Source organism: Lonchura striata, chromosome 6 (assembly GCF_050655825.1).
Source record: "Lonchura striata isolate lonStrDom1 chromosome 6, ASM5065582v1, whole genome shotgun sequence".
In the NCBI taxonomy this organism is placed as follows: Eukaryota; Metazoa; Chordata; class Aves; order Passeriformes; family Estrildidae; genus Lonchura; species Lonchura striata.
In genome coordinates this window covers 12,380,604-12,405,305 of record NC_140708.1, presented here as the reverse complement: position 1 = coordinate 12,405,305, position 24,702 = coordinate 12,380,604, and the positions used below count along the sequence as shown (strand labels likewise).

General features: G+C 41.6%; 1 protein-coding gene across 31 annotated transcripts in view; it reads right to left on the bottom strand.

Annotated features, from left to right (window-relative positions):
• Positions 1-24,702, bottom strand: part of ANK3 (ankyrin 3) — a 336,993-nt gene that overhangs the window by 58,826 nt on the left and 253,465 nt on the right. For 18 of the 31 annotated variants that reach the window (XM_085583164.1, XM_085583159.1, XM_085583165.1 and 15 more), the window contains 9 exons: positions 24,002-24,100; positions 23,815-23,913; positions 23,421-23,516; positions 20,321-20,393; positions 20,067-20,129; positions 12,802-12,925; positions 9,759-9,861; positions 4,393-4,499; positions 314-346 (listed from right to left, as the gene is read on the bottom strand). In XM_085583164.1, the coding sequence (XP_085439290.1) occupies positions 314-346; positions 4,393-4,499; positions 9,759-9,861; positions 12,802-12,925; positions 20,067-20,129; positions 20,321-20,393; positions 23,421-23,516; positions 23,815-23,913; positions 24,002-24,100 (797 nt within the window). Of the gene's footprint in view, positions 1-313; positions 347-4,392; positions 4,500-9,758; positions 9,862-11,023; positions 11,036-12,801; positions 12,926-20,066; positions 20,130-20,320; positions 20,394-23,420; positions 23,517-23,814; positions 23,914-24,001; positions 24,101-24,702 lie in introns of all 31 variants that reach the window. The other 13 variants (XM_085583154.1, XM_085583182.1, XM_085583179.1 and 10 more) reach the window with 7 other exon arrangements.

The window sequence follows — 24,702 nt, the reverse complement described above, 5'->3', positions numbered from 1 at the left end:
TCCTTGTTTAATTTTCTGATTAGTAACTTACCGTGTAAAACAATAACAACAATTCCAAACAGTATTTCATGCACTTTCTAGCTAAAAACATTAGTAGCTGATGCTTACCTAAATTAATGTTGCACTAACAATGGAAACTACAATATGACCTCTAAAACACAATGCTAAAGGCTAATGAGCATTTCTACTTGGATACATGGAAGGGATGAGAATGTGGTTGGATGCACTACAAACATCTACGCACACTCTGTGGGAAAAAAAAGTTTAAAAAACAAAATAAAATGAGGATTCACAGAAAGCACTGAGTTATCACCTTGAATCATACTGGGGGAGTGGAGAGGAATAGCTGCAAAATAATTTGGAAAGCAAATGGGAAAATTAATGTAAGATAATTAGAGGCAAGCAACAGAAAATATCAATAATAAGTGCAAAGAAAAAGTAACAATCAGAAAAACAACAAAAGCAACATGTTTGAAGGCCAGCTTTAGAAATTATTTGGCATTTGCTTCACATATTGTGACATATGTCATATAAAATATGCTACACATGAAAAAAAATCTGAAAGGGAGGCATAACCCTCTAAATTTTCTGGAAAATGCAGAAGCACAAGGAGAAAAGCATTTGCTGCTTACTTAGGTGGCAGAGAATTTATTGCAACACAACTTCTTCATTGAATTCCAAAAACATGCTCCTGTGTGCCATTGAAAACCAGTTCTTGCACTTTTCTAGAGCAGTGTTTATTTTTCTAGAGCCAGAGTTTATTTTCCAAAGCATAATGTATAAACATATGAGTGGCAGGATGCTTGAAAGGAGTATCAGTCCATGCCATCCATTGCACTGCTGTCAAAAACAAGTTCTGTGTGCACAGCACGTTGGAGTAAATTATATACAGTTCATATCATTTAAACTACATATAATTAATATAATTTAAAATACAGTTAACTATAATGAATCTGATTTATTCCACTTTACAATACTGGATCCAGTATTTCTGAGCTTTTCAATATTGGAAGGCAGTGTGGCACACTTATTTCTTTCTTTCAGCTAGGAAAATGAAGGAGTTAAAGGCAACACAAAGAGAGAACACCCACATATTACTTTGGGAAAGCTGCAGGAGTAAGTTCACATCTGACAGCTGAAGGTCATTTTGGTGAGGGTCTCTACCCTTCCAGAGGCCTCAAGATTCATGATGTATTTCAGTGTGCTGCTTACAATGGACCCTGTTCAAAACATATGCTGGCAAAACAACTTATCTGAACTCAAGAAGAAAAACATAAAACATTCTCTTGGCTTGAAAAAAGGAAAAACCAGAAGAGTTGGAATCGCTGCCAAGAATTTCTACTTTCTTCCCCTTTCACTGATACATTGTGGATCTCCACATCCCACTCCCAGAATTCCCCCTCTGCCTGGGCTAGGAAATAAGAAGGAGCATTGATGCTTTCTCCTGACAGTGGGCAGATGGGGAAAGAGGGACCCAAGGCAGCAGTGGTGCTCCTGGCATGGCACATGGGGGAGCCCTGGGATGCTGGAGATGGCCAAGGGCTGTGGGCTCAGAGCCTGGCCACGGGGCCACCACACCACCAGGGCTGGCAGCCCCTGCCCCCGGCCACAGACAGAACTGGGGACAAAGACAGGCATGAAGCACCTCAAACAAGCTGTTTAGGTAAAGCATTTGCTGTTCAGGAAAAACTGGCACAGGAGATGTGAAAAGTCATGGTCCTCTGCATATCAGATGGCCTGAGGGGCTGGAAGATTAGAAGGGAACATCTGTTGATTGCCTCTAGGTGAAGATAACCAGGAGAATCAAACAGGATATTATAATATGGGGACACAACTGAAAAGTAAATAAGCAACAAGTGAGATTTGGGGTTTTTTTCCTGACAAAGGAACTGAATCCTCAGAGTATCACTTCTGATGGATTTTCTATGTCAAATAAAAAATGTAATGGGTCGGAAAAGCCCTGTATGTCTGGAGAATATTTTGGTTTATGCCCATCTGGAGAACTATATCTGTTTGGAGGATATCTGCCCTCTCCCTGCCACCCAGCCCCATGGTTTGCTCCTCTCTGGGCAGCAGCTTAGACCACCTCTGCAATTGAGAGAGCCTGTGTACAAGGGAGCAGATCTTATATGAAAGCCCCCTTGTCCACAGAATCTATGTTTTGGAGGGCTGGAACCACTGGTGAACAGGCTGAAGACCTAAGGGCAGGCAAGTATTGTCCCAGAGGACTGGCAGAATGAAAACATCAGCTCTATCTTCTACAGGATGAAAAGAAACCAGAAAATTTTAGATCAATCAGTCTAACCCAAATTACCAGGAAATATTCAGGAATAAATTATTTAATAATCACTCTATAAGGGCCTAAAGGATCAAGGTAATTAGTCAAGATATTGCACCTTTCCTACCACCAGTCTCAAAATACAAATGAACCGAAAATATAAGTGGCAAGAGCAATTAATTCCAAATGAATTTTAATTCCGTCTTTGATGTGTGGAAGTACTGCCTGGGTACCTCAGCAAGCAATGGAGGTAGAGTACAGATAAGGTAAGTGCAGGATCACCTGAGAAATTACTCAAAAGAGATACCATCAGTGCTTTCCTGTTACACTGAAAGGGAACTTCAAGGGCATATTTCACTGTACTGTCCTGGCACAGGTAGTAGGCTAAATGTCTTCTCAATTTCAGCACAGAAAAAAGGTCTGAAGTGTCTTGGGAAAATAGGATCAGAATTAAAAGCTCTCTTGCTAATAAATGGGAAAAAGGAGCTAGAACCAGCAAACTGAAATACCATAGAGACAAATGCAAACAGAGGGGGGAAACCAAGCACTTGAACACAACACCAGTAAAAATTAACCAAACTTCAGGATTTCAAGAGAGAGACGAGAAATTCTAGCAGATCACAGCCACCAATAGAAAGTGAAATTACCAAAAGGATAACTCTTATTGTGGGACTGCTTAACTGTGCTGCGTGTCAGACCAAGGAGGTGGAAATCCTGGCTTACAAACAAGCTCTCATCGAAGAGGGGAGAGCTGGGGCAGAGCAGCAGGGATGTGCTGGCATGGGGAAAGCACCACCTAGGAGGGTCTGGGGCATTTCAGTCTAAAATGCAGGATTACATGTCTTCAGACACAGAAAACAATTAAGAGACCAGTAAGATACTGTTCTCTATGCCCACTATGGATTTGACAGTGGATATCCACTATGGGTAAGAAATAGAAGCCTGCAGCAATGAAATGTTAAGCTGAGCATTAGGGGAAGAAATAGTACAACAAAAGATAGTGGACCCCTGAAGCTTGGGGCCTATAGAATCTCTTATTTTTAGTGATTATCAGGACATTAAATATCTTTCAGGAATGGCTTGGTTACATTTTATCCTACAGCAAAGGAAAGGGTTGGGCTACCAGCTCTCTGAGGTCCTTTGCCAGTGCACCGTTCCATGATAACCAACAATCTTCAGCTTTTCATACTGCAATTCTTGACATTTTAATGCTAGTACTGGCCGTGTGCATTGTTTTATCAGCTTGGGACCTAAAAATCCACTGTTGTACAGATCTGTTCAGCAGATGCAGATGTGCATTGTGGGACTGTAGCTTTAGATTTGTGGGGCTTGCTGTATTGGAAATGAAATATTTTGGTATGTGCCACACTCATTTTTATGACAGGAATGTAATTAGTCACAAAATGGGGAAGTAAATTAAAGCGGATATGAGATTTTATGTCCTGACCTCAAAAACTAAACAACAAATATTTACACTAGACAATCTAATAATATGCAAAGATTACTTACACATTCATTTGCAAATTTTTACAATATGCATTCAGACATCGCTACTACTGCATTTAAATCAAATCTGTGTGGCACTGTCAAGAAGCACCTAAATTACAGTGATGACTCATAAGTAAACAAATAGCACCACTAAAATCAAACTACAGATATTGAGACTAGGCAGGAGCTTGAAGTATAAATAAAATAAGAGACCAAATTAAAGCTCCTAATTTTTTCCTCCATGAAAGAACAGAAAGCAAAACATTCTATCTCTGATTTCATATTCCAAATAATTTAACACAATGCAAACAAAATAATTTATGACATTTAAAACAAAGCATAAGCAAAAGAAAAAGCAAAACAGGATTCTTAAAGAGAAGCCTGCAGGATTACAGTGTTCAGCCATTCAGAAAATTAAAAGCAGAAGTAAGTTTTTGGTTTGGTATTCAAGAATTTAGACTGACTCCTGTTATTAAGCACCCTCCTTGAAGTCAGTGTGAATTTTGCCACTGGCTTCAAGTGGAGCAGGAACAGACCGTGTTATCAGCCATTAGAGCAGGCTGTGTTCTGCACCTAACAATACAGTTCCACATCTAAAGATAAAGGAAAACTGTTAAGAGACCTACCCAGAATGGATGGGACTCGAAACAAGGTTAACATTGTCCAAGGTGTCTGCAGCCCAGCTATAGTGCCTGAGAGAATCAGAATCAAACTCCCTTTGAAACGTCAGGTGCTTCAAAACAAAACAGAATAAATTGAAAATTAAAATTAACATTAGAAACACTTGTCTTAAATACAAGCTTGTTAATATAATTATATTACATTTAGATCTAGTCCTTTCCATTTAACAGTGCTGATACCTCCAGGGTTAAATTACTGGACATCCTGTAATGGAAATATGAAATACACACACAAACTCTTGTCTCTTCAAGCATTCTTTTTGCACACTTTTTGCACTTCCTTCCATTTCAAGAATGTCTCTCCCCAGTCTTTACTTACTTTAATGTGCCAGGTTAAAAAGATTGAAAAAAAAAAAATTACCATTTGTACTGCAGTCACACAGCATGCAGACAGGCAGTGTAACACCACTGCTCAGAGGATGCCATTGGATAGATCCTTGTTGCAGCAGAACCTGGGAATAACTTCCCTGGGAGTTTCACTGAGGCTGTGCATGCAGGAGGAGGTTGGTTTTACACAACCAGCACGGGCACTGTTTTGTGGAGTGCCACTGCCCCTGCTCATCTGGACAGAAATAGCCTTAACCCTGTGAGGCTATAATTAACTCCCCCTGGGACAGCCTCTGAGGTGTGACTTGTTTCTCCTGCTGCCCACGCACATGGACATTCACACCCTGTGCCCCACAACACCCCTCACACTACAAATCCTCCTACTGGGCAGCAAAGCCAGTCCAGAAAAATACTTGTTTTCCTTTGTTTCTCTAGTCTTGGGAAATGAAAACAACTACATTTCAAGTACTGTTTCCCCCTATTTCCAGGGTGATAAGAAAGCATCTCGCCAATTTAAGAAGCACCATCATAAATTACATCAATACAAGAAAGTCAAAAAGCAACACACAGTCTTCACCCAAGATGGTGTTAAAAATGTCAGTGTTTCCTCTAAGTAGGTTGTTTGCTGCTTAGAGGCAAATGCAGCTAGAGAGAGCAGCCTGTTTGGACTGAAACCTCATGGGCTGTTTTCAAATCAAATTCAGTGAGTTCAAGTCAAACCAGAGCCAAGCGCATGCTTCTAAAATCTTATTATTTCCACCTATGTTTTTTTAATATGTTGACACATGCTGGTAGTGGAAATTAATTATTTTGAATAGAAATATCAGCATGAGAAGTAAATCTGGCAAATTCAGTCATAAACACACAAAAGTACTTCTCTTGAGAAGCTTCCACAAGATAAGCAGGCAGAGAGTTGTTGTGTTGCTGGCCGGAATGTGCAACACTCCCATCACTCTGGGGTTTCCAAAAAACTGCACTCTTTAGGCATTTCTTTCATTAGAAATGAGGATCCCAGGTTTCCTTCCAAAAACTATTGACACTGTAATTTATTGCCCTTCAACAGAAACCCCTGAAGAGTGCAGCTTTGCTCTGTCACTCCTGGCTTGGTGCCTCCTCCTTTCCCTGGTTCAACACTTCAGTGAAGGATCTTTTGTTAAACTTTGTGCTGTAACAGATGTACTTGAGATCTGGCAGTTCAACAACAACAGAGGGCAAACTTTCATATGCAAAACAGCAAAATACACCATCAGACATAAAAGGTAAAATGAATGCTGTCAAAACAATGGAAATTAAGCATCCCAAGTGGACTTAATTAGTGCCATTTGAAGTATGTGTCATAATTTAGTTTAACTAAGACAGTTTTCTTAGTCTTTCCAATACGATACTAGGGATTCTCCAACATTTCCTGGAGAGCCTGTGGTTTAGGCAGGAAAGCCAACACTGGGGATTTCTGCTATTCCAAATGATTTGTAAGAGCTCACACTGAGCACGTTATTACTTTTGATACCAAACAGTGTAAGATTCAGACAGGTTGTCTCAGGCATTGTAAAAATGTAGATAAACAAAAATAAATGTATTCTTTTGATCAGTGATAAACTTTATCATCAAAAATAGGACAAAGCAAAAAAAGACAAGAAGTGGGACAAAAGGAACAATACAATTTGGTATTTGTCTCTGAAAGGCCTCCTAAGCTGTACAGAGCCACTGCACCAAGGCCCAAGCATGCACCAGGACACACATCAACAAATAAATGTGGGGTCAGGGTCCCTGTAACAGATGAATAATGCTTATGCTCCCTTAGCAGTGGGATAGAGAAAACTAAACACAGAGCCATATAAATTCCAAGGAAATACCATCACTCCAAAATAATCTGTGCTAGACAGAGGTGCTCCTGCACCCATGGATGTGCTCCAGGTTTGCCTACACACCTAGGTGGAGTTCCTCAGTCCAGCTCCATGACCTGAGATATGGTCTGCACACCAGGTGACTGGGTTTTTTTAAAGCATTCCTTTCTGACTAAGTGCAGTCAAACAGATCTTTTGGACATATGCAGAGCAAGCAAAAGCCCGAAGTCTGCAGCTAATAATTTGGTGGAGAAACAGAGTAGGAAAAGCTGATAGCTAGACACACTCATCTTACACAGAGCACACATATGTGAATCTCATTTTTTCAGCCTGTTGAGGTGCTGGATTTTCCATGCACTAAAAAAAAAAAAAAAAAAAAAAATTCCTGTGTAAATTGCAATATAAGCAGTCCAGAAGATAGCACATTGCCAGTGACATTAAATCACAGGATCCATTCTATGTTTGGTCAGGTCCCAGTGATCTCTCCCTGGACTGGGGGAGATTAAAAATGCATTGCTAAAGGGTGTGGCAACCTTAGATGCAAATGTGTGTATAAAAATACTGAGGGTTCTGCTGGCAAGGATCCTGCTGGTTGCATAACTGAATATCCAGGCTGTGTAATATCAAAGTTCAGCAAACAGAAAAATTTATGCTTCCTCCCAGATGAATTTATCCAGACTGAAGTGATTCAGCAAGCTGCTATTTAATGGACAGCCCAAGTCATCCTGCCTTTGGCTGATTAAATTCAGAGGTTGATGTAAATTATTCCATGGAGAAGTCATTTGGATTTAGTCTGAGTTGCTGCATCCAAGGTAACATGCCAGAACACAGAAATTTTAACTTTGCTCCAGCCAGGTTATGAGGAGCAGTGTGGGCTGGATTCAGAGTTCCCTGTGAACAGGGTCAGCAATAAACCACCAAATGCAAACAATGGAGAATATCATGACTTCTAAAGAATTATTAGAAACTCTTCTCTAACATTTCATGTGTTATGCTGGCAGTGAGATTCAGTAAAGAATGGTTTCAAATCTTCCTCATTTGACTCCTTCTAGTCTCCCAAGTCTACCAGGGATCCTGGGGAGAGGTGATGGGATCTGCTATCTTAACTAGACCAAGAGGTAGGCAAATGTTCCTTACTCTTTTACATACTGATGTTTGTGATAAAATTAATTCCCAATAATTGACTTTGCTGCTGCCATGAACTCCAGACAGGTTCTAAGCTGTACAAAAGGAGAGGAAATGGCATACACAGGCAATGGATCACTGTTTCAAAGTAGTGTGATTTCCAAAATAGCCTCAATTCCTCTCAGTTCCCAGATAGACTTTCAGATTATTGGCTTCAAACTACAAAGATCACGTGAATCTCATTGGTGGAACACAATAGTGCTTTTCCCCCCTGCTTTCTACTGCCATAGCAGAGATTATCTAGGAGCCCATTAATGTACAGAGGGATGAGAAAGAGGGGCAAGGACATTCTTCATCTTCCAAGTGCACTTCTCCTGTTTCAGCCAAAAGCTAGGGCTGGGCTGGGCAGAAAACCACAGGAATTACAAAGGATGGATATATTTTTGTCAGGACATGGAGGTTTGGAGAAGTAATGGCAGAAAGTTTCAGCTGGTCTCCCTTACTCATGAAGATAGTTTGTTGTTTTCATATTTGTTTTGCAGAGAGTCATGGCTTTACTAACCTCTGCAGACAGGACTGATATTTTTTCCCAGTACCACATTCTTTGAGAGTTGTTCAGCATAGAGCTGGTTTTAAGCCTTGTTATTTGCACCCTAGCTGCTCAATCCATGCCATCTACTTTAATGGGAATCATGAACACAGCCAGAATCATAAAATGATGCAATATATTCTCAGACTGAAGAGTCTTCCACGTCTCAGAAATTTACATCATATAAAAAATGCTTAATGAAGTCTTAGTATTAGAAGGCATCAAAGCAGCTTTAGGTGCTCAGCCCTGACATAGAATTTCCAGTGCCAGTAGTTGCAGATTTTGTTTTATGACTTCAAACCAAACAAAACCACAAAATCACTGCTATGCAAGCTTTGGAAACTCTCCTTAGATGGCTGTTGCAAATTAAGATTATTGGAGGTTTACAGCATTCCACTTAAAAGTAACAATCTAATAATAAACATTCTGTTGCTAAACAGAATCCAGTGTCTGCCATTCTCATAATACTACCAGAACTGTGTGTAAAAGCCATAGTAAAATTGGATGGCTTAACCTACAATAGTATTTACAGACTAATACAATCGAGGTTTAAAATGTACAAGTCTTGCTCTGCGGACCCTTTTCCCCATGAAAATATCCTCTGAGATCAATAACTCCCCAGTGCAGGAATGCTATGTGAAAACAGCAGCAGAAAAGCTCTGTTTCATTACAATCCACCTTATGCTTTTCCAGAACATAAACAACAGTTCCACTCCACAGTCTTTTCCAAGTAAGGATTTTTATGAGAACTTTTGTCCAGCTTCCTAGCAGGTCTTTGACTTCTGTGTATCAAGAAACTCTTGATAAATTCACAAACAAACTCACAAACAAAGCATACTGTACTCAATCATGCCCAGCTTTTGGAAATACTTTTCCACACTATAATCAGGTCCAAAGATGCTGCTTTTGTTGCGTTACTCATTGCACAAGTGTTTGGAAGATATATAAACTGAACAGTCTATAATAGCTTAATCTTTACAAGGCCAAATTCTTCCCAGGAGTGAAAAAACAAGGGCAGCAGCTGGAGTCCCCTCTGTGTGGACAGAACAGGCAAAGTAATTCCCAGTCTGTGCAGTACAAAGGTTGCTTAGTGTAAAAATCGTTGCTCCCAGCTTATCAAAGCACTCTGAAGACACACAGAGTAACAGGAGCCTCGCAGGAGCACCCACTGACCCCGGCCAATAACCAACCCCACTCTCAGAGACCTAACTGGTCCTTTAAGGACTCTCTTGGTTTGGGACCCCACCACCTGCCCCTTGCAGGATCAAACCCAGAGAAGGGTAACCCCACCTTCTCTTGTACACAGCTCCTTTCTTTCCCAGCCAGGGGAGCAGGCAGAGTCTCTGGAAGCACAGCTGAGGCCTCCACACTGCCATGCCCTGCAGATGGGGAGCACAGCTGCCTGGTGGCACAGACACAGCACATACCTGGTCCTTTGCTGGCACCAGCAGCTCCTCAATCATCATGCTGTCTCGGGCATAGGAGCTCCTGTTCAGCGTGTAGGACCTATCCGAACTGAAGGAGCGGAGGCTGTTGTATTTACCATTTATCATAGAAAGTGCAGGTGACAATGAGATGAACAGAAAATAAAAATAAAAAAATTAATACATGCAACTTCCAGGGATAGCACAAAATGGCAAAATATACATCATCTGTGAAATAAATACAAGGAGGAAAATGGAATAAAAAGTATTTGACTATAGTTAAATATTGCCTTCCCTACAATATGCATAAGCAAAATCTCAGCAGATGCTTACTGCTTTGGCAGTAATGTTGTGGCTTTAGAATAAATCTGGAAAAGGGTATTCAAGTATTTAGATGAACTTTGATAAATATCTCCATGCCCTAATCCTGAAGGCGACCCACGAGGGCAGGTCCCAGGGGAGCTGTGGGTAGGTCACAGTGCCTGCCCACACAGCTCAGGTTGCTGGAGCAGGTTTAACTAAGAGCAAGTTTCATGTGATGTCATTCTCTTTGTGGCTGAACCACTTCTGACATTGATACAAACACCGTAGTTATCCCTAGTTAGAAAGGAAAGGATAGTAAGTTGGAAATGAAAGGAGAAATAAATTTGCTTAATGACAACTAAGTACAGATTCTGATGTTTTGGGAATTATTTTGTGCATGTTAAACTATTTAGAAATAACTATGATCACTCTTAACGTGTTGCAATTAAACCAACGTGGGAGTGTTTTACATTTAACCCTGGAAGGTACATTATGGTATGTGCTAAAAACATGCTGCAGGCCTAGACATGCTTGCTACGTGACAAAAAATAAAGTAGTAAAAAACGTGAATTAATACAAAGCAACATCCACCAACATATTACACTTTTGAACTAGCAACACTTTTCACACTCAGAACTCTACAATGTGTTTCATGCATTTAGTAGTTGCTAATTGAATTTCTCTAATCCCTTAGCACACGTTCCTTCTTGTGCTGGAAGCAGAACTGGGATCTTAATTACACACTGTAGGCATATGTTAAGCAGACTTTTACATTATAAAGGGCATAAAGAATTTAAGTTATATTTGTTATAACAGTGGGATATTCTCTACGTGTAAATCCCCTGCTCCCCAAAATAAAATCATGTCACTTTTATACTAAATAAACTACTAAATAAAATGAAGATGAGCAATGGCAGCAGCAGAAAGATGAGAGAGATGTAACACACGATGCCATGCCTTCTTACCTGACTTTTGGACTAAAGCAATTTACATTGGAAAAGAAACAGGAGAAATAGAAAGCAAAGAATCAGACAGGAAAAGCAAGATGTTATGGCTGGATGGCTTATATATTTAATGTGTTCATTTCTTAATGTTACACTCAGAATCAGCAGTAAGATACATCCACATAATACTTTTTTGGCTAAATTAAATACTTCACAGAAAAAAATCCACTGTATTTGTCTCCTCTGAGCATAACATGGGCAACGCAAAAAATGAGCTACGCAGCAACAAATAGTAATGGCACTGCTAAAACCAGAAGCATGGGAATATTAGATTCCTCTCAAAGAAAAGATAACACGGGGTTGAACCTCAGCTCTCCCTAACAGATGGTGACTGTGGAATCTGCTCTCCCACCTGCACAGGGAGCACTCTGTGCAAGAAGAGAGCTGTAAGGAGTGAAAGGTGTCAGGCAAATCAGTGTGGGGCTCTGCACAAAGAACATGTTCCCTCTGCATCCCCACTGCCCTGCTCCAGCCCTGACCACAGCGACAGGGCTGTGTGATCACCCTGCTCACAACAGATTGGAAAGCAGCACGTCAACTTTGTTCCTTCAGGTTACGATGACATGAGATTCTGCCTTCAGATCTAATTTGCTGATTTTCTGGCTAATGGACTATTTAAAGCATCTTGGCATTTCTGATGAATGTATTATCTCAAACACTTATTAACTTCCCTAAAAATTGTAAATCAAGCACAACATGGCTGGGGACTACTAAAGAGCAAATTTCCACTGCATGCTTGCATTTCTAATGTGGCCATAAGACACAAGACTGAGGGGTAGACATCTAAGCTTTACCTTATGGGAGTTGCCATTTGCTGTTAGACAATGAACTCACTTTTTAAAACAGATCTTTAAACTACAGCATAGGAAAAAGCCCTCAGGGCTCCAGCTTATGGGGTTTAATTATTAGCTTCAGTACAATTCAACTGTCAGTAACTACACTGCAAGTCCACAACTATGGAAGCAATCTCTGCTCACACAGTTTTAACTGTTTTGAGCAACACACAATGAAGGCTTTAGCAACAATCAAAAATAAAATCTAAAATGCTGATCTGGAAATACCTGCATTGAAATTAACATTAGTCAGACAACATACTAATTTTACAACGTTTTGTCAGACTCACAGAAACTTTGGCCTGTTTTTCGTAACACGTAATCCATTCCCTGTCAAAATTAATCCTGCAACAACTTTAGGGGAAACCTGCCTTTTTTTTTTTTTTTTTTTTTAGAGGGGAGGAGCATTTTTTAAAAATGTTGTCTTTCTCAATTAGATTACTCACTAGCACCTTTAAAGAAATAAAAGCACCAGATAGCAAGATGATTTGTCATTCAGTTTTTCTGGCATTTACATTCTTCAGCAAAACACAGCCATTAAGGAGCCCTCTATTGTGAGCATCAGTCTGACCAGCAGTAGCCAAAAGAAAGCAGGCTTTGCTGGCTGCTCTAGATTGGTTTCTAGAGCAGCTGCAGACTGCTAGCAAAGAGGTACACTGGAGATGTTCAGAGCACCAGCAGAGACCAGAAAAAGTGAATAGTTAAGTTTTGTGTATCATTGCCATAAGAAGCCAACATGAATAAAGAATATGAACTAAAACTGCAATGAACATATGCTTCAAAGGAAGTACACCCCCTCTACTTCACTTCAAAACAGACTCCAGGGCTGTGTGGAAGAGCACGCTTGGTTTGAGAAAACTTGTTCCTGTGGTGACACATGAACACGAGAAACAGCAAATACAGTACCTGGCGGAGCGCGCTCCCAGGCTGAAGCCCATGTATCCTTCAGCAGGCAGAGAATCATCTCCCAGCTCTTTCAGATCCTGGGGTCCGAGGTATTTGTCTGTATCGCCTGTCATTGCATCCTCACCTGCCGGTACGAAAGCCAGGCTAGAATCAGAGCTACACGTAGGGCAGATGTTTGTGTGCTTAGTAAGTCATAACGCCCTTCCCTGCTCGCCAATAAGGAATCAATCCAGTCACCCCCACTTTCCCTAAGGCTCTTTCCACGTTGGATGTTAATTATCCACCCTCTGAATGTGCCTGAGAAAATAATTTTATTGGGGGACAAACGAAAGAAGCAAAATTCCACCTTGACGTAAACCCAATAAAGTTATACGAGGGATGACTTTTGCCCAATCGTCTCAGCAAGCTAAAGAGTTCCTCTGTACTTTGCATCATTGCGCTCACTTTTGCTTTCCTTATGGAAAAAAAGTCCGAGCTGACAAAGATGGATCATTCCCTGTGAGGGGGAAAAAAAGCCAACAAAACAACAAACCGACCAACAAAACCAAACCAACCCCCGGCTGTGAGAGACAGCCTGTTTGCCCACCAGCCCTGAAAAGTGCAGCAAGCTTGAATGGAGGGAAGGAAGAGGCCCGCCTTCCACCTTGGGTATTTCTCAGTACCTTGTGGAAGTTTGGATGTAAGACGGGAATTTTAAAGCTTTTTTATTTCTTTCTTTTTAAGGAACCGCTGCGCAGTGCCAGGCTGACTCCGCAGGGTAAGCGCTGCCCGGCGCAGCCCCATCCCCGCGGCGCGGAGCAAACCCGGGCCCCGCACAGGACATCCATCCTTGGCTGCCTTATCCAAAAAACCCAGCAGCAAGGAAACTCAGATGTTGGGAGAGGCGGGCAGGCGCCACAAAGGGTTAACGGAGCAGCTGCCCGGCGGGGAGCATTTGCATGCCATTACATCATGCAAGCCCACATTCCTGCACTGACAGAGCAAGCCCCAAAGATGCCTTCTGCGGATGTCGGGTCCCCCCGCCCCCCGCCCCGTTCCCTCCGCGGCGCGGAGCAGAGAGCGCTCCCTGTAAACTCATGGCTTGCCGATATTCACTCTCCTCCTTTGTCGTGAACGCCTTTTAGGTGTGTTAAGCTTAAACTGCACAACAGAGAAGTTTAACAACAGCGCGTTCCCGAAGGTAAGTGACTCCCAAGCCCAGACTCGCGTTTCCCGCTTTCATTCAAGGAGTTTAGACTCGTTTCCATTCACTAAACTCAGGAAACCACAGGCGAGCTCTGGTTTTAAACTAACAATCAAGTCTAAAAATACCCCTTCAGCTACTGCTTTGCAAACGGCAAACAAACAGACCAACTTTCTCCTCCAGCCCAGCAACAACCAGTATTTTAGGCAGCAGTTAAAAAGCCAAAATGTTCACAATACACCAGAAAGCATTCGAAAACCCGAAACAGAAACATCATACATCAAGTGAAACTTTAAAAAGTCTTACTGTTTTGGAAAGCCATTTTCACCAGCCTGGTCTATAAGATTTTTTTTCCCCTGGTGTTTCCAAGAATTCCTATTAGTCCTATTAGTCCTTAAGCAGTGATTTAGACTTAATCTCCAAACCAGCACAAGCAAACTAATCCCTGTGGGTCATATTCGCTTTCCACACAACAACTGAGATCTTCTTAACATCTTGATCTCTTCGTATGTACTTTAGGACATGTGCATCTTTGTCCTCTCAACTCAGATTAAAGTTCTTTGCAAATACGAAACAAAACGAAAAGTAGTAAGTTTTTAAAAAAAATAAAAATCCCTTTTTAATCACTCTGCAGACATCCCTTTAAAGCTTCTGCTGATTGGATTACAGCCTCCCTTGGCAAGCCTCTTGAATGGTGACATAAATGCAGGCACTCCAGTTATTTGTATGTAAATAGGGGTGCTGCGAGGGTGTAGTTTTTCTGTAACTCGACGCCGGGGCTGCGGGGCAGGCGCTGCCTCCGCCCGCCCCGGCCCCGGAGCCGCCCCCGGCCCTGCCCCGCCTCGGGTGGGGGCTGCCGGCCACCGAGAGAACCGGACCCCAGCCTGGGGCCGAGGAGGAGACCCGGGAGGGCCAGAGATCCGGGCAACGTCCAGCAGCTACCAGCTGAGCCGCTAAATTTGGAAACTTCTGTCCTCGCAATACTTTCCCCACCGTAAGGAGCAGAGGAGGCATTTTCTTTAAGAGCATCGTTTGTGAAAAGCAAGGAGAATCACCAAAAAAAACCACCCCATTCAGTCGAGCTGTAAAATTCATTAGATGTTATCCTGCTCTGCAGCTAATCCAGCCGGGGCAGGATTACTCTGATGAAATGCTCTCATCAAAGGAAAAACTGCATCTAGGAGTGGTAATTTCAAAGAATTCCAGACATTGTTTTGTGATCGTGGGAGGCTGGAGCAAAATGGGTGGTGCACGTTTCAGCAATCTCACTCTGTTTAATTAGGTGCTGCAGCCTAATCCTCTGTGCTTCAGGTACCAGTGAGCAGTGTTTGCTCACAGCACACGGAATTCCTGCAGAGAGGGTCCCAGGGGAGACCGAAGACCAAACTCTGAACTCAAACAAGAGAGAAATGCCCAACAATGAGGCACCGATGAAAAAAACACCAACAGATCCTGCACTGCATTGCTGCCTTTGCCATCATTCCCTTCCTAGTAGGCTACATGTTGAAGAAAGGTGATGTCCCTGCTAACAGTGGGTAAATACAGCTATCACAAGTAGAGGAAACGGCTCAAAGTCCAGGCAAAACCAGCGGCAGTAGGTCACACGAGGGCCCATCAGCTCTAGTGCACCCCAGCCACATTTCACAGGAGACTTGGAACATGGAGCAGCAGAAGTACTCCAGGATATTTTTGAGCACGTTTTCTAAACCTAAAAGAGGTTTCTATAGTCATGAACAGGGTGGTTTGTTTTTTTTTTTTTGGTTTTTTTTTTTTTTTCCTTTTAAAATTCTTCCAGTTACACTTTGAACTCGTTTAAATTTTGTATGCTCCCCACACCAAGGACCCGTGTAAGGAGTCATAAAAGTCAACTACCTCCTGCAGGAGGAGCAGCCCTTTCAAGCTGGATCTGACTCTTGCTGGTTTCACAGATGGCCCATATTTTTAGAGTTCTGGAGAGCAGCAAGCACTGCTGCTCTCTTTGCCACCCATTGTATGTTCCAGCCTACCCCTCACATAATTTGTTTTATTTTCTGGGATAGAAGGTTCTACTTTTTCTAGTCTTTTCTCCCTAAGAATAATTTTCTTACCTCTTATCATCTTTCTCATCCCAAGTTTTCCCTGTTTTTCTGGTCCCCTAACATGCCTCCTACAGCCAGGAATCACAGGAGCACAGGGTAGGTGTTCTTTTTAGAGGCCAGTGAGAAATACAGGCTCTCTGGCAGCAGGAGAGAATGCATCATGTGGCTTGGGAAAAGTCCCAGACAAAATTTAATCATAGGCTGGGATCCAGATGAGCATTTGTCATTTGGCTTTGCTAAAGATACCTGAGGATTTTGCCACTCCTTCATCTAGCCTGTCTAGAGCTGTCTTGATGACAGAAGAGGTAGAGCCACAGGGAAAAGGAGGATGTTTCAAGTTGTAGCCAAGGTTTTGGTTTCACAAAATACGGACAAAAGCCAATACCAAACCACTAAAACTTTTATGAACCTGTGAAATTTTATGGAGCCAAAGAAACTCTGAAAACTGAGGTTAAAATATAATAAAATCAACCCCTCCTATGATGACTAATAACATGCATGGTGATGTTTTGACCTGTCTTAAATGCACTTAAACTGTTGTATCTTAGCACCTACTCAGGGATCAGGCAGTGTGCATTCATGTTCTGTTAGGACATCTGTCTAATCTTCCAGGGATCGATTAGCAAGATACTTATTCTTACTGAGGCAGGCATTTCCATTAAATGGGTTTAAAACTGTTTCCTGGTTTGCATCCAAAAGTTTGTTATCTACTGAAGGCCAAATTAAAAAAAATTAAAATTTCAAGAATAACTGTTTTTGGGTTTATGGATTACATTCTTCTTTTGCCTTTCACTGCTCACAGTCTCTCTCCTCTGTATCAGCTCCCATGGCTTGCTGTCCCTTCCCCTCTGGGACAGCAGCAGCAGCTTCAGGGAGGGCTGTAGGGATGGGGCTCCAGCTCCCTACACCAGATTAAAGCTCCTGCAGCTGCCCAGAGGGATGCTGAGAGGATGAGAATGGGTCCAGAGGAGGGGATTCCTTCCAGGCCTTCTGCAGACAAGCTTTACCACGGTTGAGCCCTGCTCCCCACCAGCCCCATGGGCACAGGGCTGGGACTCCCAGCTGCATGGGGAGCCAGCTCACAGCTGGAGATGGTGAGGGGAAAGTCTCAGTTTCTCCAGACCCAGGTTTACATTTGTAAGATTAGCAATCTCTTCAAAAATAAAGGCATAGCACACACGCTCAGTGTGCATTAGAATTGCTCTTCTACAAACTCTCTGCTGTGCATGAAGGTGAGCCCTCATTTTTTTTCCCCACAAAATCATGTTCACATCTTTCAAAAAAAACCCATTTCTTTGCGGTGTAGCAACTTCCCAACACTTAACCTCATTTGGGCAGACTTGCCAGAACAGTCTAGGAAAAAGAATAAAATCCCTCTTCTCAACCAGTTTGACTCCAAACCAAACTGTCCTCAGCAGGGAAGAGAAATTACACAATTCTCATGTAAATACTTATTTAGTGGGCACAGCAAGACATAAAACACAAGGAAATGGTTTCCTGACATTTGTCCCCGAGCTCTGAGTCTCTACTTTCCAAGTCTTCAATTTCTCTTATGAGAGAAACCTTGAGGGTTGTGGCTCATTGAGAAGCCATTCAACAAGTCTGTCTCACTGAAGAGTTTTGGCTGATGATATGAACACCAGCCAAGCCAGGGAGAGCTTGGATTTGTTTGCTAAATTTGTGCCTTTCTCCCACTTGGAAATCAGCTCCCTGGCTCTGAGATTTGTCAGAGTGCCTTACCATCTTGAACAGATTTGTTTTGGCTGGTGTAAGTGGATGCATTGTATGTAAATACCCCACTAACACTGAGTTGTCTTTACAGATCTGCACATCAGGGAAGAGACACAGGCCAGTGGTCATCACCTCGAAGCCTGTAATTCATCACAAGCCTTGCAAAACACCTGTTACCTGATTTGTGAGCTCCCTTCCAGTGCTGGGCTTGAAAACGACCCTGTCATTTCAGTATCATGGAATGGCCTGGGTTGTAAGGCACCTTAAAAATCATCTTGTTTCAACTCTGCTGCCCTGGGCAGGGACATCTTCCACTAGACCAGGTTGCTCAAAGCCACATCTAGCCTAGCCTTGAACACTTTCAGGGATGGAGCACTCACATCTTCACTGGGAAATCTGCTCTAGCTCCTCACCACCCTCAAAGTGAAGAATTTCTTCCTAATACTGAATACAAATCTACCCTCTTTCTGCTTAAATCCATTCCCCTTGTCCTGTCACAACATACCCTTGTAAAAAGTCCTTCTCAAACTTTCCTCTAGGTCCCATTTAGGTACTGGAAGGTGCTCTAAGGTCTCCCTGGAACCTTCTCCAGGATGAACAACTGAAGTCCCTCAGCCTGGTTTCATAGGAGAGGTTCTCCAACCCTCTGATCATCTTTGTGGCCTCTTCTGGACATGCTGCAACAGCTCCATGTCCTTCTCACGTTGGGAACCCAGAGCTGGATGCAGCACTCTCTGGTGAGAGCTGCCCATGGTGCTCTGGATGCAGCCCAGGACATGGCTGGACATTTCTGGGCTGCAGGTGCACATTGCCAAGTCATGTTGAGCTTCTCTTTCACCAACAGCCTCAAGTCCTTCTCCTCAGGGCTCTTTTCAATCCATTCTCCACCCAGCCTGTATTAATGCTTGGGATTGCTCTGATCTTGATGCAGGACCTTGTGCTTGGCCTTGCTGAACAGCACGAGTTTCACTTTCCCACCTCTCCAGGTCCCTCTGGGCAGCAGCATCCCTTCCCTCCAGCATGTCAACCACAGCACAGAACTGGGTGTCACCAGCAAACCTCCAGAGGGTGCACTGACCCCACTGCCCACATTGCCAACAAAACTGTGAAATGGCCCCAGCTCCAATACAATCCCTGAGGAATGGCACAACCCCGGGTCTCCCCTTGGACATTGAGTCCACAACTCTGAGTGCTCCATCCAGCCAGTTCCTTGGGCACAGAGCTGTCCATCCACCAAATCTCTCTCCAGTTTAGACATAAGGATGCAGAGCAGGACTGTTTATGTATAAATGACTCTCTCAGCTCCCCTGGCCACAACACGGGTGCAGAATACAGACTGCAACATGCAAGGAACCAATTGTACCACCTGCATTCCTGATTGCTGGTTTGGTCTTTGTTATCCTCAGAGTTAGTGACTGGAAAACACCTCCACAGATTTGGATTTAAAAGTGATCCCATATATTGCAACTGGCATCTCTAGCTCCAGCACCCAGGCTCCCCACAGGGTGTTTCTGGTGTGTATCTCGCTGTGCAGTGGGACACAGCAAGTTCCTGGCCTGCTCACTCACACTATTAGGCATCAGTGTTCCTGTCAGCTGAAACAATGCAGTATTTTGAGCAGGACAATGGCCTGGGAGAGCTATTTGGAAAACATATATATATGGTAAGAACATGATCCATTTGGAACTGCACAATGACAGATGGGAAACAAACCAAAAGCCTCAACGCATGAATTAAACAAGAGCTGCACACAAAGAACTGAAATATCTTTTACACCTTGCTGCTTGAATGCTATGAAAATTAGAAGTAAATACATCAATAGGGATGAAGAGAGATTGACTAGAGAAAAACAAGAAAGTTGAACACAGTCATTTGTTTTTTATAAAAACCCAAGAACTTTGTTCTTTCTGCCATTGACTTTGACTATCAGCCATTTCTTCCAAAGTGTTTTGATATTTTACCCTCTTGTCCAGTATTTCATTTTTCAGTTAAAACAACAAATCATTTATCCACTTTGTAGAAGCATCAGCAAAATTATTATTCCAGGAAAGTGAAGGTAATTTGATCCAAAAATCATAAGAAATTCAGAAAAAAAGTTAGAGGATTATCAGCAATAGCTCAAAGAATTTTTGAAAGTGCTCTTAATTGTAAAGCAGAAGTTATTGTTAGTGGGATAATAAGAAAATTATCTGAAAGGATTAGTTTTCAGACAGATGAAATAAAAGGAAGAGGATTAAGTTAAATATCAGCACAATACAAAAATGCACAAATACCTTCTTCAACATCTGACAAATATTCAGCATCACTGAGTATTTCAGGGGCATTGGCTTTACGAACTGCATGATTTAAATAAACAAAACAATTAAAGAAAAGCACATACTATTGATGTGTCAACAAAATCAATGTACAACAATAACAGATGTGCAATGACCATAGCCAACTAATAATGTGTGTTAGTCTTGGGTTTTTTAAACTGACATTTCTTACAACCACAAAGAGTGAAAAAAAGTATTAAAATTTTTAATACCTTCATCATCTGACATATCAAGAACTTCATTCATGGTTTCTGGTACATTCATTTTGTGCTTTTCTGTAACAGTCTGTAATAGAAAAAAAGTAATTCTAGAGTGCAGGCAAAATTTGTCTTAACATTCTATTTATTTTTTACATTAAATGCAAGATAAGATTTTTATCTGCAGTTAGAAAAACAACACAATTTTTAGCTTTTTATTCACTTTCTATTTTAAAGACACATTTAACTATAAATTAAAAAGATCACAGAAATAAACAATATTATGCTTGTTTTTTAAACTATGTTCATATTGTCATAGCAGAAAAACCACAAGTAGAAAGCTTAGATGATGATATCAAAAGAAGAATCACAGATACTGAAATGAACTTCATTTTAGGGGGCTTAATAAGAACTCTAGGTAATAATCTAAATTTTGAGCAAGGACTATGTCATCTCTAATAAAACCAAACCTTCTGAGGGAAGTATTTCTCCTTTGACATAAGAAGAATTCTGCAAACTGGGAGTGACTGAACCTATATGAATTTTTTTCAGAGGTGCCTCAGCACGAATTGTGTGTTTTTCTCACAAATAAGAACAGTTGTAACCACATGCAGGCTAAATGATACCCCTGAAGGGCTTTGTGCCTGAAAGACACTCAGAAATGGTTGCATGGTTTTTATCCCAATATTAATATTGATTCAGACTGAAAGACCAATATAAAGAAAAACAAAAGCAGGAAAAAAAAGTTCTGTATGCACCTGAAATCTGTTCCTAGAATATCTGTATTCTAAGAATACATGATGTGCTTTTTACATTTCCAGCACAACCGTTGGTAGTGGTTTGGGTCAGACAAGAGCTTCTGCAGAGATACCATTCAAGTAGTGCAGTGGAATTAAAAATAAGTCAACCAAATCCAAAGAAAACCACAAAAAAGCCACACACACACACACAAAAAACCCCAACAAACCATACCTCCCCAAAAAAAAAACAAAACAAAAACCACAAACCCCAACCCCAAACAAAAACCCACTCCCATCTTTATAGGGATTTTAGATTTTATTTTTTTAAACCATCGTTACTTCTCATGCTTCATATGCAAATAAGAAATCATTAAGAAGTTCTTGAGGGCAAAATAGCCTTTCCATTTTTACTTATTTTAAAAGATTTCAGTTTTTCTCTGGCCTTACAAATACTCACTTGGCATTTTATGTTTCTGAGTCTACTGCCATATAGGCAGAAGAGCTCCTCTATGCTCAAACATTACAAAACCTACAGAAAAGTCTCATGCAATTCATTTTGTGGGAATAACTTGCAAAGCTTTTTAATATATTGTTAAACCACCAAAATCACTGGCCTTTTTACCAGGTTCTACTGCATTTTTTAAAATTGGTGTTTGAGTACAAATTATAGTAAATTAGCTATTAATCCCTGATGCCTTTAAATTTAGCTTTGGGAGTTGTTTAGCCACAAGCCTCAAAATATAAGTCTCAGCAGTCAAACTGAATTTTTAAGACCCTCAATTATAAATCAGATTTCATGTCTAGACTTCCAAGGTCTCAAAATTACACACTGATAAGTAGCATATTCTGATTTTAATGGAAATTACTTCTGGGTTTCCCTTGAAAGTAGATATTTGAGGTAATAGGTCTTTCAGCACCTAACATTTCCTCCAGCACAATTCAGAGCCTGACCCACCATCTCTCTACTCTTCATCTACAGAAGATAAATGGTCAGTCACTTTATGCAGCACAAACATCCCCAGCTTGTTGGTTTTAAGAGCCAAGAACAGCCCTGTGATATTGAGAAATTTTAGCAAAAAATGTGTGGTTTTCCTGCAGCTAATTGAAAAGTAGGTAGTCATTCAAGTTTTGTTATCCTGTATAACATTCTCTATCAAATTTTTCTGTGTGGAAAATGTTTTGGAAGCTTTCTAAAGAGAAATTTATTCTTGAGAAAACATAGAGAAAATGTGTAAGGAAAAAAAAAATCAGCATTACTTTCGAGCATATTCCTTTATATCTTATTGTTCTGAAATTTATCTTTTGTGTGGTGGATTTTCTGTAAACTACTGAAACCACAGCCAGGAAAGTCATAGGAAGCAAAGGTGCATGCAGTAACAGAACTAAAATCTGCCAGTCATCCCAAAAGCTCATCATATTGCAACCACCTGCTTGCACAGATAGACCACACAAACGGGCGATGACAAAACATGGAACACACACAGTAAATATTTTCCACCCCTGGTATGTCTAAAAGAACATACATGTGCATTTTATCTTTTCATTCAGAAAAAGAAAAATAGTTGCTGAAAGCCAATATCCTGAATTTATGTTCTTCAGACCCAATTTGGCTTTATTACTATAGTAATGGAGGTGCCTTGCCTCAGAAAACTTCTTCAAGAGAGCAATTTGGCAAAACATTAGTGAGCAAAAGATCCTTCTGAGAAATGTTTTGGATTCTGTGAATGTTTTTGACAGCAGGTAATATTTGACCACTGCTAGTCCCTTCAATGTCTCTTGGCTGATGCTTCCTGAGAGGCAGGACAGACATGCTGGAGTTCACATCCTCATCAGGGAATGGTATTTGGGATTGCAGGGGCTGGCTGTGGCTGCTTGCAGAACACAGCCTTTCACCATCTATGGAATGGGCCAGAAACCACACAATGAGGAGCTTTTAAGTAAATTCCAACCAGTTTTTAATATTGGAATGTGTTCTCTTAGGTCAAACTCAAGCCATTAAGCATCAGGTGGTTGGGAAATGCCCTCAAGCAGCTTCTGTTTACACAAGCCTGTAGGAACATCTTTTCAGCTGCAAAATTGTTCCCTAAACAACAAGATGTGTGGACAAAAATTGTGTGGAGAAACACTGCAGTTGTGGCCAGTCCTTTACACTGCCCATTTTCTGGTCATTTGGTGCTCTTTCTGTGCACATCCTCAGAGTGTCTACTACCTTAAAAATAGACAGCTCATGTTTCATTTAATATCAGCTTTATACTCTGAAAAGGAAATAGGTGACTGGAATCTAGGTAGTCACGTAAATAAACAAAGTTTAGTTATAGTCATACTCTGTCTTTGGAAAAATTCTTCCATTCCCTGCTGAAGTGAACTGTACTCACAATTGTAGTCATGGTCTCTTCTGTCACCACCTTCAGCGTGTCAACAACTGAAATGTAGCCAAGTCTCTTAGCAATGGCGAGGGCAGTGTTTCCATTCTAGCAATTGAAAATTTGTAACAGAAGTTGAATGTTAGCAAGAAGCGTAGGGACTGCTGGTTAATTACAGAAGAATGTAAAATAAAAGGAAAAATGTTTACATTTTCTGGTGGAAATAAATATTTGGGTAGTAGGATATATAAACGGGATGAAATGGGACGAAAATGAAGAGGTTTTCAGATGTTTGTCGCTCTCGTTCTGGGAGAGATGATGGTACAGAGGATGTGGGGGTGATGGAAATTGGCTTCCTCTGCTCTTTTCCTGTCCCACCAGAGCCGTGTTTCAGGCCAGCACTTACCACAGTGAGCTCGTTGGGCGCAGCGCCGTGCTGGAGCAGGACGTTGATGATGTGGGTGTGCCCCTGCTGCGCCGCCTGGTGCAGCGGCGTGTACCCGTTCTGCTGGCACAAGGAGAGAGCAAAGGCACGGCTGTGGGGGCACGGCACACAGCGGGGCAGCCCCCACGGGGACAGCTGGGACACTCACCTTCGTTTTGGCATTGACTTTTGCAGAGTGCTGCAGAAGGAAGTTGACGATTTTTATGTTTCCGTAGTGGCAGCCAACGTGCAAAGGAGTGTATCCCATCTAGAATGAACATCAGCAGTTAGTAAATGTGGGTATCATCCCACATGTGCCCTGATTAAAAAAAAAATTCATCAAAGAAAGAAAACAGGCATGAAACAGGAAACATCCCATTAAGCTTTATTTCTTTGGACTATGTGAAAAGTCCTCCAGCCTTGGAAAAAAGCACACTTCTCATGAAAGTGAATTTAAGTGCTCAGTGAGTACTTCCACTGGCTCCCTCAGTGCCTTTGGGTGGATCCCATCTGAACCCATAGACATGTGTGTGTCTCTCTAGGTGGTGTTGCAGGTTGCTGACCATTTCTCTTGGATTATGGAATAGTTCACACAAGGTTACCTAATTTCAGTTGTTTTAACACACGCAAGGAGATGCTAAGCTGTGATAGTTACTTTAAATTTGCCTGTGCCATTTGTTTCCAGTTAATTATATACCCTTTGCCATCTATAGAAATGACTGACTTTGACAACCAGGATGAGTTAATCAGTGCCAGAAACAGCGCTGAATTGAAATTCCATTGGCATCAGCAGAATGAAACTTTCTGCTGACTTACGTGAACATTGGATCAGATGCCAAATGACTACAAGGAGCTTTTCCTGCAGAGTAA